Source organism: Branchiostoma floridae, unplaced genomic scaffold, assembly GCF_000003815.2.
Source record: "Branchiostoma floridae strain S238N-H82 unplaced genomic scaffold, Bfl_VNyyK Sc7u5tJ_1456, whole genome shotgun sequence".
Taxonomy (NCBI): Eukaryota; Metazoa; Chordata; class Leptocardii; order Amphioxiformes; family Branchiostomatidae; genus Branchiostoma; species Branchiostoma floridae.
In genome coordinates, this window is record NW_023365722.1 from 42945 (window position 1) to 60031 (window position 17087).

A 17087-nucleotide genomic window follows, 5' to 3' on the forward strand; every position below is an offset into this window, starting at 1 on the left:
ACAGCTCTCTATCTTCCTTGCTACCTTGTCCCCCCAACGACCTGGAGGTCAAGGGACTAGGTAGGTAGGTACATTTACTTCCGGAAATGGAATTATCATTATTGCTTCTATTTTTCTATGTTGACCATTGCTTGATGTCATGACTGTAAAAAGTAACAAGTATATCAAAATCTCTCTCATGGAAAAATCTTACTTGTCCAATCGTGCAAGTAGGGTAGGACATGCACTTGACTGATCAGCACTTTCACTTGCCCTGGACGATAGGGCTAATGGACTTGTCCAACCCTGAGGGTATACCCAATAAAATAGGAATTTAGGAATTTCACAACTTTACTGGAACCCCTTACTGGGAAGGTGATTTTGTCTCCAGTGTCCAGGTGTTCAAACACAGCCTCCTTCTTGTCAGGTATGACCTCCACAAGGTTGTGTCTGTAGTTGATCTTCAGGTTCCTCCTCTGGCAGAGGTCGGCCAGGATCGCAGCGTACTTCTTCACTCCGAACACCACCGGCAGAGCTGTGTTGTAGCTGATGTTGGCTTTGTCTCTTACGTTATTCTGAGGCGAAAAGAAAGAAACGTAGTATGAAGAGAAAGGCAACATTTTCAAGAAAATGCAGGATGCTTGCCTCCCAGTACTTTGCCTTTTGTCAAGATACTCACACAGAATACTTTTTTTCCTTACCCTTGCCACTGAGGTATTAAAAAAAAAAAAGGAAGAAAGAAAAAAGGCTCGCTCCTGAGCAGTTGCCAAACATGACCGAAGAAGACTTAGAAGGAAGAACACACCAGCAAAAACAATATGTTTCCCCAATGGGAAACATAAGAATGTGGAACAGGTATTGAAACCTAATCAATGACATATAATAAGGTTAAAACATGGAGTTACCCTTGTCCAGTAGTCGTCTGCCAGATACATGATCTTCTGTGGAGCCCCGGCACACTTGATGGGAGTATTTGGGAAGGTGAAGATGGCATTTCCTCCCTGTAACAACCACGCAAGTATACATTTGTACATTAAGCCTTAAGGGTGAGCACTTGTTGAAATACTGAGCTGATGAACGTTGAATCTATTCTGGAATGTTTCCCATATGGCACAGGTCAAGAATCGCATTAGTGATCAAGTTTCGCAAATCAACACGCAATCTTCCTAAAGATGTCCCGTGATGTTAAACAGGATGTCCAGCGATATTACGCAAGGGCATTCAGTGATATTCAATCATAGGATACTCAGACGTGTGAGTGAGTGTGATGTTGTGACAGTTGAACATCTTGCAAAACTTAATGTGCATTCAGTGGCCTGTACCGTCCAGTACTTGTTCTGACCCAATCCCAACACTGCATGACACTGAAGCTTAATATGCAATAATTTCCACTTCAAAGAGGACTGCAAAAAAATGTACCTGAGCATTGCCTATATAACCATAATGTTGTTGGTTTGGTAGGCTTTAATACCATTAAAGGCATTGTGGTGAAGGCATCTCTGCTTTCTATTTACATTATTGCATGACTGTACAAGGAATGTAGAAAATCCGTATCCTATAACAGTCAAGTCAATCCTACAGCTCTAAAAGTAAATAGTCTTCATTGCTTGACTATTCTACTAATACTGATTAAAATTATCATTTCTAAATCAACTATAAGAAGCTTAAATCTTTATACCTTGAAGTCCTGAATGGCCCGGAAGGTTTTCTCCACATACTTGGAACTAAAGTTGGAACCCACACCATCGTACTGGAACGCTTCTGGGAGACCTTTCACCTGATAATGCAAAACTATCATAAACTCTTTGAAAATGTATCTTGATTCATATTTGGTTACAGGATATACATGTATGACAACCTTGGTTTCCTACATTGCCAAACTTATATATGTACACAAGTTACTTGTATCTGAACAGAACTTGGGAGTCGAACCTATCCAAAGGCAGGGTCAGAATTCAAGTTTTACTGGATCTTAGTACGCATGTGCATTCTGGTTAATCTACTTCTCTAGACACATTAGGTATTTTAATGTACAATATCAAGGTGATGTGGTTTGTCTTTATTAGGCCACACCAATTTAATTTCTTGGTTCACGGATTCGCTCGCTCCTATTTTTTGGGGAAAAAATAAAAATAAAAATTACCACTCAGTAAATTTTCACCATTAATGAAACCATTCACCAACTTTTTGGTGTAGCAAATTGGCCTTTAAATTATAAGCTCCTTAAAGTGTGGGTACATGGCTGGTGCTGTTACTGTACAATAATAGTGTTTTTGTACTTTTTTCAAGCTGAAAACTTTTGTCTTTATGTTTTGAAGTAGCCGTTACCTTTACCCCAACCATTTTACAATTTTTATTTTTATTTCTATTTTGCCCTCTCGCTCCATATATTTTTTATGAAAAAATCCGTGAACCAAGAAATTAGATTGGTGTGGCCTTACCTTCTCATAGTGCAGCTGTAGTCCCATGGCAACTATCAAGTAATCATAGGTGATCTGTAGCAGAGAGAGAATAAGATCATTAAGTTAGAAATTGTATAGCTCTACAGATATCTATACCACTGTTATGAATAATGATAATATGCATTCCCCAAGGATGAGAGCAATAAATCTGAGGATGACTTTGAATTTTATCTACAATAATGAAATACTGGATGCTGGAACAACAAAAATGAATGACATGGGCTCCGAAACAGTCAGTTGGACCTAAAATAATTCAAAGCTGGAGACACTGTAACTTCTTTGCAAAACTCAGTTCAATAATTGAAGCACAGGGGATATAACACTGCAGAAACACACCCAGCATGTTGAAGAGGAGATACATGTATCTTCTTTGTGTATCTTTCCCTTTTCCCTTTTTTCAGAGGGTTCTTAATGTTTGCTTTGGAGGATACATATTATCGGAAAGGTTTCCTTATCACCAATTAGAGACTTAGTCGAAGGGCCAATGCTCTAGAACGCGCTTATTTTACAAAACAGCGAAAACGACGCCACGCGCCTCTCCCGTGAAACTAGCCTTTACTTAAGTACTCATAGCATAAAGTTGGTTGACTACAGGTCCATGAGATTTGGCATGCTGAAAGCGCAGGATTCAGCGCGTCTCATCATGGTCAAGTCATTGGTGTTTGTTGAGTTACACTTTGAACAATCGTTCCATGAACATCGCACACTTTACGGGAAGTTTGTTGGCTTTTAGCAAGCATAAAACGTTGATGAAAATTCTTGAAAATCAGTGTGCTGATTTTCAGAGACATTACCTTTCATTTGATATATAGCTTATTGTCGACTGGTGTGGTTGATAGCGCAGCACCCAAATAGAAAATGGCCACTCTGTTGAAATCAAGACGCCGCGCCGCGCGCGTTCCGAACACAATTGGAACGCGTCGGCCCAGTAGAAAGCACGGGACTTATGTTAATCTTTGTCACGGGATCGTAAGCTCCTAAAATTCTCCATCTGTCTTAAAGTTGATATGATGATTCTCCAAAAACTTAGCTTTCACTTGATATATACCTATATGTCTCTTTAAATGGTTTGTTGCACAATGGTAGAACACTGAAAATTGTCACCTCGTTATTCAGACGCGGCACCTAGCGTGTTCCAACTCGGAACGCGGTCGCTCTGCATACAATCACGGAACTAGACGGTCAAATTTGTCACGGTGTTGTAAGCACGTAGAGTTCATGAATATTCTTGAAAATGTGTGTAATGATTTCTAGAAACCTTTCCTTTCATTTGATGTATAGCATTTTGTCGACTTGATTGGTTGATAGCGCAGCACCCAAATAGAAGATTTTCACTCCGTTATAAAGTACGCTGCTCCTCGTGCGTTCTACCGCGGAGCGCAGTATCTGTTCGTGTAGCTGTAGAACTTGACAGTCATCTTTGTAACGGCGTTACAGTCATGATGAGTTCTCTATCCCTCTTGAAATTTCTGTGTTTGCTCACGGAAACCTTAGCTTTCATTTGATGTATAATTTATTGTCGACGCTATTGGTTACTAGCACAGTACTGGCATATAAAAATGTCCACTCTGTTGAAGACGCTGCGCCCCGTACGTTCTACCGTGGAACGAGGTCGCCCAACGTGTTGTCGCAGGTTTTCTGGTGTAAACTCGTTGCTCCTGAAATTAACCAGGGAACTTTGGTATCATTGTAAAGGCAATGAAATGGACTATCACACTGTGGCATTAGATAATCGGATCTAGGTGAATTGTAAAACAGACAAGGACAAGTAGACTGGACAAAAATTGCTTAAGTTTCAAAAGCCATAGTGCCAGATGGCATTTTGTAACGCGCAAAATGTGTACATAGTTGTGCTGGAAAAATCCTGTAGATATGAAAAAGTATAAACATTATACAAGTCTAAGGTCTCTTTGTTGCACCACAGACAGTTGTTTACATCCATGCAACGGCCTTAAGCTGTGCCCCGACGTGCGCCGTGTCTTCAGAAAATAACGCGTTCTATATGATCTGAGCCGTTTTAGAAAACCCCGGAAGTAGAACCGAATATTCGATGCTTGGCCCTTTGACTAGACTGTTATTCCAATGTGTTTCTCATGAGTTTCATGGTAATCAATCACTCCTAGCAGGAGAGCATATAGCAGACAACAGGCTGGCAGGTCCTTGTGTTTCTGTGGGTGGAGCAAATGGTCATGGATATTAGTTATGTTTCCATTAGGTTTCACATGTGTATCCTTCAGTTATACATTGGAATCATAATAGACAAATGTCCCAGTATGTGTCTACTGTATGACTAAGCTTTGCATTAGAAGGGAGTTCTTCTCGCAACACCTGTGTTCTCACCTCTGTCCCATCTGAACACCTGACCAGGTTGTTCTCAGGTGAGAACTCCTCTGCCCCAGCCTTGATCCAGTCCACGGTCTGCGGCATGACGTCTGCCATGGCCTTCCCCGACTGTGTGAGCGACTTCACCCCGCCCCCAACCAGGGTCCACATGGGCTGGTAGTAGTGGACCTGGATTTGCAAGGAGTGGGAAAGATGGTGACATTTAAGAGCAAACAATTTCAGTGCATAAAGAAACCACGATGGGCAAGGTTTAGCATGTTTTTCCACAGTGCAGTGCCTCAAAGAGCTGCTAGAGGGCAATGGTGTGATCACTGCAACTTCTGAAGGGCCTCAAAAATAGCCTTTTTCTTTAGGGCAGCGAGTGCAAGTAGCCCTGGTAGAAATAGGATGGTGAGGCTACCTCCAAAAAGTTGCTAGGTGGCAAATATTTTGTCACATTTTCCTAAAGGAGTGGCTTGAAAAATGTTAGGGCGGGGGTGGCTGACAGTAACACTGTGCCTCAAAATAGCAGCTAGGGTACTAAAAATTTCATCACTTTTTTTGGTTGCAGTGTCTTTAGAAACTGCTAGGGGGCACAAATATTTTTCCCCTGTCCAGAGGCTTGACAAAGCTGCTGGGGGCAAAATTTTTATTAGTTTTCCAGAGTGCAGGGAGTCAAAATACTGCTACTACAGTTGTAGTAGGGGGTAAAACTTACTCAGTTTTTCCAGAGTGCAGTGACTCTAAAACTGCTCGGGGACAAATATTTGATCAGTTTTGCTTGAATATTTTGTCAGAATCCCCAGATCGAGGCACCTGATAATTTGGATGAGTTTGAAACACGTTTGGGTTTCATGAAATTCAATATGGAACCAAAAAAGTAATATCTTTCTTGTATCTTTCGTAACGTGAGAGTCAACTTATCAATTCCTACCTCAGAGGGCTCCACTATGCAGACGTTTCCTTGGCCCAGCTTCCTCCCAAACTTGCTGCCGTTAGAAATGCCGGCAGCGCCCCCTCCCACGATGCACAGCTTGTAGTGCTTCTTCTCTCCAGCCGCTGGGGTGGTGGTAGAGAAGTGCAGCGCCCCCGCTGGTGCAGCCCGGAACTGCAGCAGCGGCCTTGTGGTAAGCACCACTGTTCTCAGTGCAGAGCATGCCATTCTTCAGTTTTCTGGAAGGGAAAGAAACATGAGAGAAAAATCCCCAGATTTAGGATTCTCTCTATTAAGCCCTCTGTTTTCCATCTTGTGCCCCAAGAAAATGAATGGGTGCTTTAGGGCTAAAGATAAGCTGCAGAAGATGATAAATTAAGCTGGCTTGAACCACAAATCCCTTCTTTAATAACAAGGAGCTTATTTCATTTTCAGTCTCTGACATACACAGATGACATGTAAATTGGAGCTGTGCAGGTAAAATTACCTGCACCAGACATTACCAGCACCAATCTGAATTTAGGAAGTATGGATCATACTAAAATTGTTCAGGAATCATTCCTATTTTTTCCTTTATACACCATATACAGGTGGTTATAGTCAATGCAGCTGATAACAATCATATACACCTACATTATGGGACATTTACATGTATGTCTAAAACCCAGTACATGGGCCAGTGCAGGTTAGGTGCAGGTGGACGCCAGAAATAACTGCAAAGCTCCAATTTCACCTGTGCTAACCTGCATATGCAGGTGGTATTTCGAGCCCTGAATTCATATGTGGAACCTGATACAAATCATCATAAACACTAGTCTAGCACACTCACCCTCACTCACTCACTCACTATCTGCCTGTGTGAAAATTTGCCCGTCCCGGACTAGTCCGGACCGGCATGAACCGTCAGTTCGAACCATGCAATAGTCCGAGGGTCGGACTGGACGGGACGGACGCTCGACAGTTCGCAGAACGGTTCGGACGGCCATAAAGGGTCCAGATTGTCCGCTTGGACTAGCCCGGACTACGTCCCGGACTGGTCCCGGACGGCATGGTTCGAACGCTTTCGGGCGGCGGCCTGGAGCGGGCCGTTCGAACGATTCGAGCCGGTACGGCTCCGCCCGGGCCGGACGCCCGAACGGGCGGTTCCCATAGCAACAAAGCGATCCGAACCGTCTGGGGGCGTGCAGAGCACCGCGGGGCGCCGGTTCGGGCGTCTGCGGACGTCTGCGAACGTCTGCGAACCACCAGTTTACATGGCAACTGTACCTCCCAAACACCCGTGAAATGCGTAAAATCGTGCTGTTGTGAGGTGGAAATCGCTGCCCAAACAGTTCGGACGGTCTGAACCGCCGGAATGTCGTCACAAAATAGAAAGAATTTGAATGCAATTCATCCCTCTGCCGCCAGCGCTCCTATAGACAAAATATTAATGACGGCTTGAAGTTACAGAATGACACCAGCCGCAAGACAATCATTGTAAATCACATGTGCCCTCACTTTGACGTTATGTGCGTGCGGAGTCCCAGGAAACATTTGATTGCCCGCACAAACCATGTACAAAGCGTAAGTAATGGATTTCTGATGTCTTTCCGACTGAAGCGTGGTTACCAAACATGTGGTGGAGACACTATCACTAATATATGATATACATTCAAGTCCATAATCTAGAAGATTCATTTATAAACATCATTGAATGCCCTAATATATTCATGCCAACGCTAGGCACGTTACGCACCCAGCGGCGGCGAGGGTTCAGTGACCCCATCTCAAACGTAAACAAGAAGACGATCCTATGAAGAAGCCAAACATTTTGTTGGTGTGTGTTGAACTTTATTGTATTTTGTTGAAAGAAAGTTGTGTCTAAATATTGAATGGTAATATATGTTAATCTAGTGCCACAAAATATTATTCTACGTGTCTAAAATAAGACTAGTTTTGATATAGGTGCTGGCCCCCATACGTGAATTGAACTCTCCCACACTTGATTGAAGCCTCCAGGTCCTTTGGGACAGCCGCCCGACAAGTGCGCACATGTCTATAACTCGTTGTTTGTTGTTTATTTTACGTTCCATGTGTTAATTTTTGGCACAGTTTGCACATCCATTGACAGGAATACCACTAAGAATGATGTCGTCATTATACCCATTTCCTTTGTGTTTCTTGCCTTTTTTCACGAGCAAGTAATATTCAAAGACGGGAAAATACGATCCAGATATCAATTTGCGAGCCAGTGGCTAGGCCACACCCACACAGCGCGAAACTTTAGGTATAGAGGCGTGCCGCTGTCCATCATCGCGTGGCGACCGACAAAATAATTAGCAACCATATCTCCGCTAGCTGGGTGTCATGCTGTCCGTATTATAAAACGTCTGCACAATTATTATTGGAATATTTCGTCAGTAAATTTACTTTGCGCACTTGTAAGCGACTTTTGACAAGACTGGCCGGTGTTCCCGTAAAGCTTTCCTTCTGTCCTAATCCCAGCAAAACTGGTCTCCGGGGACAGCCGCCTACCAGACCGATTCGTAGGGCAGTAATCAAAATGTCACACTACAACGGGTCTCCAATTTCTGGAAGGGTGGCAAAATCACCAACGTCCGGCCGCACCTTTGAGCTTCGGCCGTAAGTCTAGAATCTACTTAAATTATTCAGCAAAGCAAATAGGATGTAAAATCTGCTTGTCTCTAGTGTATAGTTATTGTGCATGTGATTTCATTAACTTTTGTAAAATCAACGATATTCAGAAGGCTTCAGAAGTACCACGAGTGTTATCATACAATGTTGATTGAATGAGTAGAGATTAAAAGACGTCACCCTAGAGGATTATTGTTTCACATCGCTTGATAGATTTTTATGCCCGTCAAAGGCACATGTGTGAATAGCAGGCGAAATCTTTACTTGCGGCACAAGTAAATAAACGCTTTTTGAAAAGTTGGTAAGGAGGAACAATATTAAACGGGGAGGATTATTGTCGAGGAAATTCCGCTCGTGAGGACATGGATATAACGTCCTTGGGAGGAAGTTACTAGTATGCCATGGTGAGGAGAAGTAATTCTATGGAACGTTGATATTAATATTTTTCAGTTGTAGTTGTACTCTACTCTCTCTACTCTATATGAAGCATGGATATGGACACCTGACGTGCTCATTCAGATTACGCTTAGTCTACAGTTTAGTCTTTGTTCTGTGCGTTTAGTTGTTACACAACATTGGGCATGTACACAACCAAGATACGCTACTGAAGTACAGAGAAGAAAACAACTTCGCTGGAATTTCACAGGTTTTATCCCCAGGGGCAGGCAGGCGAGTTTCTAAAGCTTGACTCCCTGCTGACAATAATCCCGATAGCCCGTCCGAACGGTTCAAACGGTTCGGGATTTACTGTGGCGTGTCCAGAGATCCGCCTGGCTCCGACATGTCCGACCCGTGAGAACGTTGCCCCCAACCAGGGAGGTTTTATCAAACCCGGGACATTGAGAAAACAACTTCGTTACCTTCGTCATGGATTTAAAATTACCTCCGATCAGTGGTGTATGCGGAAATTGTAAGACGATCATAATCACATCATTATCTTCGCCGAGAAGGCTATATTTATGATATAATTTGCAACGGTACGTGGAAACATGACTTCCTCTTTGCTGCAACAAGTGAAAATTACGTCATCATACCACTGTGTTTCCACGAAAATGGGCGCTGAAACAACATTGTGCATAATACAGCCCACAGGAGTCCCAGTAAGTGCGGAAAAAATACATGGATACTTCAGTTAGCCAGGACTTTGACTGTGCTGTTGATAATTTCACATCTAACACACTTGGTAACACAGCTTAACGATGTAAAACAGTTTCTTACCAGTTCAGTCTTGAACAAGAAGGGATGTTTGTATTCCAGTCCGTTCGTATTCCACGGAAGTTTCGGCAGTCGGTTGGAACAGCATCAGAACATAATTCCACACAAATTGTTTGTGTTGCTAGTCCTTTTCCATCTCTCCATGGCAGTTTGATGCATCCTGACCCGAAACGACAACGTACAAACCCCTCACGCGACACCTCTTCCAACTTATCCATGATAGTCTGTACATTTAGCCTTAGTATAAGACTAAAAAGCGGAAAAATAACACAGGACATCAGGAAACGGTTTACTGATGAGTTTTCAATTTGAAATGACCGCGACGCACGCGCAATGCTCATGTTATCCCCAGGGGCAGACAGGGGAGTCTTTCAAGCTTGACACCCTGCTGACAATAATTGTGATAGCCGGTCCGAACGTTCAGAACGGTTCGGGAGGCACTGTTGCGTGTCCTGAGATCCGCCTGTCCCTGGCCCGATCCAGGGCAGTTCTCTAAGTCTAACCTTTCATATTACGAAAGATGAAGCGTCCAAATTTCTCAGGGGAACATGACACCGACCCGTAGATTGTGCGTCACCATCCCCAACCCCTATCACTACTGAATGATTTGCGACGCACGGGTAGTGAATTGTCTCTCCTTCTGTAAGTGTAACGTGGATGCAGCCATCCTGCCATCCACGGCGTTTCTTTATCCGGTCGTCGCTTCGACTAACGAGTAATATATTTTCGAATTTATTGTACATTTGTGCTCCTCAAGCTAATTACAGGTCAATATGATAAAGTAGTTCTAACCCTTCTAACAAGAAAATAAGTCATTGATTATTCATGTAAAATGGTGGCGTTAGATGTTCGGCTAACCGTTACCCGTGCCCTGTTTTGGATACTGTACTCCAGCGTGACACAGCACTGCACTTGTTTTTAGTCCCACTTTCTTCATATAATGTCAAGGGGAATATTACTGGTCAAAATCAACAAGTTTTAGATAATTCAGAGGACCAAAACTCGATTGAAGTCTCGCTGCAAAGTTACCGGTAGTCAGGTCGTCCAACAGGTGCTCCAACTGGTACGACTCGCAAAAAAATTCCTCTTCGGCCAAAGCCTGCGCTTTGACTCCAAACGGTGGTGGAAATTTTAGAAAGTGAGAAACATTTAAAATATATTGCACTTCACAAATCATGTTAGGTATTGTCCACAAGGCGAGGTAATGCCGGACGTCATGAAAGGTAATAAAGATACTAAATACGTTTTCAAAATTGTCTCCCGTATCATTGCACATTTGGACAGAATCGCCGCTTGGTACCATGACAATCATTGGAAACGTAGAGCTACTCAATGTCGTCCTATTTGTAAAGCGCCAGGGACAATTATTTAATCCTAGGGTAGAAAGATTAGTTCTACAAAGAACAATGGTGGTCTAGAGATCTGTTAAACTTTTCTCCGCCCGTTTTAACGCCGTGCAAGCATGATCAATCCCGGGGTGTGTGGTGCACCGGTGAAAACTTGTGCCATGGTGACCTACAATAGTATTGTCTTTTATTCTTCTTATCATAAGTACTTTGCTGCACTGCGTTTGGAAGACAACGGTTCTATAGGCGCGGACAATGTAGTTAGCAAATCAAACAGTGAAGCAGAGTGGAGAATGTAGCGTTCGTGTGAGTTAGAAACGAAATACGGAGTGCCGAATTGTAATTCGCCATGCCACTGCGTGACTATCCACAAGGTATCTGCTGTTAGTTACGTTTTTCTCATTTACCGCTAGAGAAAAATAAAGAGACAAACAGAAACAGGACTAAAACATATTCATTCTTCATAAGAACAGATTTCGTAACAAAAACTTATTCATTATGTTCCTATAGATATTCATATGTATATTAAGTTATAGACCTGACAAAGTCGCTTTACTTTTGTCGTGTCAACAAAGGTTTTATATGCTGCATGCACGGCATTGGTGTACGAGATGCGATGGAAAGACTGGTACGTCGAGAGGGTAAACATGTAGGTGTGATCCGCGCACTCAACGCCGCATGGGCGTGATGGACATTCCAAACTCCGCTGCAAGTCAGAGCAGGCCGACTTCATTAGATCTAGACCGCCCGGCATGCAGGACCATAAACAGGCATTTGTCGCAGTTCTCCCAGACCCGTCCATAAAACTCGGACAGGGCCCACAACCTAAATTACGTCGCAAAATGTGCCAATGTAACTGCGAGAATTTTGGCATTGTCTGAATCACTTATATTTATCGTAAAATTTCCCCTTTGTCACATTTCTGCGAATGTTTAAAAGTTCTTATTGACGACCAGGGGGTCGTGGTTGAACAGCGTGTTTTGGCTCGGCATATTCGGATGAATTTCCAAGAAACTTGATAGTGGGGCATAGGATTTCAGTTGCAGTTTCTTACAACCAATCATGTGGCTCATTATGTGCAGTGAAAATCGACGTCTCCGGCTCATTTCGTACAAATCGTAGCGATTGGCTAGCCAGTAAATAGATTGTCTCACACTGTACAAATCAAACGGCTGCCGCCAGCATGGCGCCATGGCAACAGCCAATGTGTGGCGGGAAGACCACCAGAGCGCCGCTCACGTGAGCCTCACAGGCGGGATGTCAATCAACCCGCTGTTTATTTCCGCGGGTGCGGCCTGGAACTGGGATGGCCGTATTTGCCAAAATCATCTCGCGCACGGAACAGTCGGCTTTCCGAGCAACGCTCGCATATGCAGAAAAACTGCACTGAGTAGCGGAGCAGATTCTTGAAAGGGTGACTCAACACAGTGTAAGCTGGAAATTGGAAAATGAACAGCATTTTATATATAAGTGTATGTAAACTTTACTAGAACTTGTAGAAGACCCATCAGTCCGTTTTGCTACTCTATTGAGTATCGTATTATACTCTACTCTTCACTTCAGATAGCCGTGCGTGGTGACTATATAAATTAATGAACGAATATGTACAAGAAAACACGTCACCCATTCATTAGTCGCGGCCAAAATAGTATAGAAGAAAAGTTGTAGATGTGAAGGTAGAAAAATCTCATTTTTAAATTTTATTTTCATAGTATTGTTCAGGCGATAGCGCAACGCTATAACTATTAGTGTTCGCCCGCTCTGGCTGTTGCCCCGCAATAATGGACGTAATGCATGCCTCTAACAATGTCTAATAGTCTCACCTACAGACTTTATCGCTCTTCTGGTCGCTGCGCTTAGTGTACGGAAGGGGGCGCTGTCGCACGGCTTCATACAATTTAGGGACTTAGACAAAATTTGGCTGGGCGGCGGCAATTTTTTCTAAGTGTTTTACGGCGCCCGAAGCGTCCGGCGGTCCTGAACTGCCGAACGTGCTGAACCACTTAATGACGGTTCACCGCCCGGCGCTCGGACCGGCAGCCTCGCGGGCCGGACGGCTTTCACGTAGGCGGACCGTGTGGACTGCCCTCGGACCGGTCCGAACCGTTCGGGGCGAGTTGATTTTCACACAGGTGGTTTATAGCACAATCATACATGGCAATTTAATATACAGGTGTAGTATTTTTTTGATACCTGACAGTCTGACATGATACTTTTCTATCAAATTGCATGACCCCTACATGACCTCAAAATGGCCCCTTAATTGTACATAATTATACCGTTGGACTGGTCACCTAAGACCCATCACTCTGTGAAACCTTGTCGTTACAAATTATTGCACTGATGCAAACTTGTATTATTGCAAGCATGGGAAATTAAAGTTGTGGAATAACCAATATGGCAGATTGGCCTTTAACATCTGATGTATGTTCAACTCTCATTTTGTAATTCCACCAGGTGCCAAAATGCCACCACATCAAAAAACATCAGGCCTTGAACACCTTATGAATAATTATTATCTGAAGTGTTTATACCGTACACCAGGATTACTGATGCTTAATCGTTAATGCATGACATGTTGTTTTTCTCATGTGGCAGTATTAACATTATGGCATCTGGTGGAATTATAAGTAAATTACTGTTTCAGTTATGCAAAATGTATCTCATACATCTAGTGAAAAGTACTCAGAGTAGGAAACTGTGCCATATGGCAGAAAACATTTTGAGAATCCCGAATTTACACTAACACTTACCTTAAGTAATACACAGACGTTCAGTCCAAGGGTTGGAAACAACACGTGTTGATTTGGCTGACCTCTGCGTAGGGCTGTGTTAGAAGAGCAAATAATTGGTGATTAGAAAACCACACAAGAGCCACTCCACAAAGCAGTGGATCCACAGGTGGTCTATCTGTGGGTCTACATGGGGGGTATGAGCTATCATCAAGATTAAATGTTGCCTTCTAAATGTTATCAGGGGAATCCTGGATTATGATTGGACTTGCACATCTGGGACAGCGTAATCATCTGGAAGTGATTGCTAAATTCAGCGTGAATCTACAGTGAATCTATAGCCCACCTTCTTTCATTCAGACTGAAGCATAATTAGAGCCCCCATGCAGACCCCCTGGCCACTTGAAGTATTACTGTAAAAGCATTTAAGTTAGCGGAGTTATAATTTCGTGACAGCGGGAAAATATACTTTTTGCGGTGGTTTTAATTTCGCGGCAGCGTCATAGACTGTATTCACATACTATAATGGAGAAATATTTGCGGTGGTTTTAAGTTTGCAGTGAAGGGGCCACCACAAAAAACGCTAACATAAAACCACCACAAACATTTCTGCATTTACAGTAGATGCACAGGAGGTGCCAGTTCATTTTTGTTACTAATCCTTCAATCATAATGTGGATATTTCCTTCTCTTAAAGAGGAACCAGAGTTTTTCGGATGCTTGAAGTTATAGTGGGGGCATAATGGCAGGGTACTGTTTGATCTAAGTGGCCGGCTTTAATTAAAGCCCAGAGGTTTTGGATTCAATCCGTTGATATACTGCCAATGTTGTGCCAATGGGAACGACACTTTACACCACTTTTCTGGACACTTGGGTACAAATGAGTACCTAGCTTCGCTATATAGGCCCGTGAGCCCTCGGCTAGGACCTTAAATGCCGGAGGTCACGTGTTTGAGGAGAGCCATCGATACCTCCAGCTGAAATCCATCATTCTGATCATTCCTATATAAGGATCCTTTCTGATGTGAGTGGATCAAAGCCTACATTCATATGGCCACACCTGGGGCAATTACTGTGATATCAAAGTTACCTGAGTAATTGGACCAAATGGCACCTGCTCCAGACCCTTGTACATGATTAGTTATTACCACAATTTAATATTACCTTGGCTACGAAGAGAGGGTTGTCGGCCCACCCATTCAAAAAATTAAGAAAATCTTAATTCTTATTCAAAATCTTTTTCCAAGGCCATCATCAGAGAGATCTCAGTGGATATGCTGACTGATCGACCCCATGGGGCTGTCAACGTCACTCAAGCTCCTGAGATCATAATATAAGCTTTTAGAAAGCCTATAGCAATAGGCAATGCATCCTCTGGGAACCCTAGAAATGACGTGAACAATTGCACAACAAAAAAGGTAAAAGGGCTAAAGTATATATACACAATGTATTTACCTTTACTATGAAATATAAGTGGTCAGGAACTTACTAGTACAATATACAGCAAAATAAAGTTCCAAATATTACACCTCGAATTCTACCCTGACATGTCAGACAACTGCAAATGCATTTAACTCCCACAAGGCTTGGCTATAATATTGAAGAAGCAAATTCTGATAGCTGCAGCAGGTAATGACATATTATTAATAGCTAGGCGTCTAGTGATAATGGATTTTAGATCCCCTGCACTCTAGCTAGGTGGTGATGGCATTTTCTGGTCCATTACCCAAACCTGAACCACTTTAGACTCTATGCACTTACATAGATGGCTATGGCCTTTCTCATATTGTGCCATTAAAAACTAAGTTGTTAATGGCTTTCTGAGTGCATGCTAAATGGCTTCGTTCCCTTATGTTGACATTGCTGGATGTATGGTAATGACATGAGATGAGGTCGTACGCTCACGCCTCAACGCCTTTCCTCGCTGTGTGCACTGGAGATCAACTTGTTACTTGTCGTGCGACGGGCATTTTTATGGCCCCTTGTAACACGTAGTACCTCCAGGACCCAGCAGGCCAATTTACTAGTACATGCAGCAAGGGAAAAGCAATATGTCACAAAATGGTTGTTTGCCATTGTCGTATGTCCAGCAATTGCACTTTCCCTGACAATTGAATCAGTCTTTTCTCTTGCTATTAAATCACAAAAAGATTGAGCCAGTGGACTAACTATGGAGGAACGTGCCCAGGCCACGAATTTAAAGCAAAAGCAATTAATTGCCGACTAGTAAGTGCAAATATGGATATCCTAAAATCAGATTGCAGTGCTTGAAATAACAGACTCCATAACTAGATAATCTGTGATAACAAAGGGTTTTATGTATATGTATTTAAAGGCTCAGAGACTGAGAGGCCTATTAAGTGATCAGTACAATTTGGTGTATAACTATGAGGTGACATGAATTATGACGGGTTCATGAAGATGGCATGTTGGGGTCATGTGCCTGGGTTGCGTGCAATCTAGAATTAGTAGTAGTAGAAAAGTCTCATGTAAGGTCTCAAACCCTATGTAAAAAAAGTTATTGAATGGTTACAACATTCATTGAACTTCAATTTAAAGATATTGTTGAAAATAAAAGTCAAATATGAATTGAAACAAGTAACACATTAAAAAAACATACCAAAAATCATCACAATTTGTCAACACCTTCTCATGATCAGCTATTCTTGGCGAACCTTTAACGATCATGGTACCCAAAATTCATGACTCACCATTGTAAATGATACCTGGTCTCTCCTGAAATTATTATGCATATAATGTACCATTCGTTTCACTGTATTTCATTTCATTTCATGAATTGTTTGCAAATTAATTGGCTCTGTAATACTAAATGATTTTTTACCTAACATAAAAATTGAAATAGCTACTGGATTTTCAGCAATTTCTGACTGTTAGAAATTAATCTAAGGTTGCAGCTCATTATGAAATTTGGACTGCCAACACTTAAAACGTTCTCTAGGCCACATACTCAACTAGTAGTTGAATATTAGCAAAACGTTTACCACAAAATGGGGTATGCAAACAAGAATGACAGTCTCTTAAACCATTGTTAACTATTAGACATGCAGAATTAACATTACAATATCTGAAACTCGCCTAATATTGTACTTACAAATGTTTCTAGGAAAAATACACACTTGCAAGCTCACCTTGTTTGCGCCAGCAAAAATACAACGCTTCAAGCTGATGCAATCTTCAAAGAACCCGGAAAAGCTAAGGTTTATCAAACAGTAAGACGTCACTGTTTGGCTGAAGCGCTGTGCATGCAAAGAGTGACTAGGAACAAGTAAAATCGCCTCGACTTTATACAGTCAAAAACTGCAAAGTCATTCCGGCTTTTCCACCGCGCCAAGGACGCATGTGTTTTCCTAAATAAGTCCCACACATGAGCAGTTGTTGTTGAATGGGAGAGGTCACTCGGGGTCACCACAGGGCACGTACAACGTATTGGGTTACACACTTA

At 42.5% G+C, this 17087-nt stretch overlaps 1 protein-coding gene across 1 annotated transcript in view; it reads right to left on the reverse strand.

The window, feature by feature from the left end:
* LOC118407755 (sulfide:quinone oxidoreductase, mitochondrial-like) overlaps nucleotides 1-17042 on the reverse strand; it is a gene marked incomplete in the record, with an annotated part of 20018 nt that extends 2976 nt beyond the window's left edge. Inside the window, 8 exon segments of the mRNA XM_035808273.1 lie at nucleotides 379-554; nucleotides 885-980; nucleotides 1658-1756; nucleotides 2421-2474; nucleotides 4782-4952; nucleotides 5698-5936; nucleotides 13646-13719; nucleotides 16762-17042. Coding sequence (XP_035664166.1) covers nucleotides 379-554; nucleotides 885-980; nucleotides 1658-1756; nucleotides 2421-2474; nucleotides 4782-4952; nucleotides 5698-5925 — 824 coding nt within the window.
* Between the last annotated feature and the right edge of the window lie 45 nt (nucleotides 17043-17087).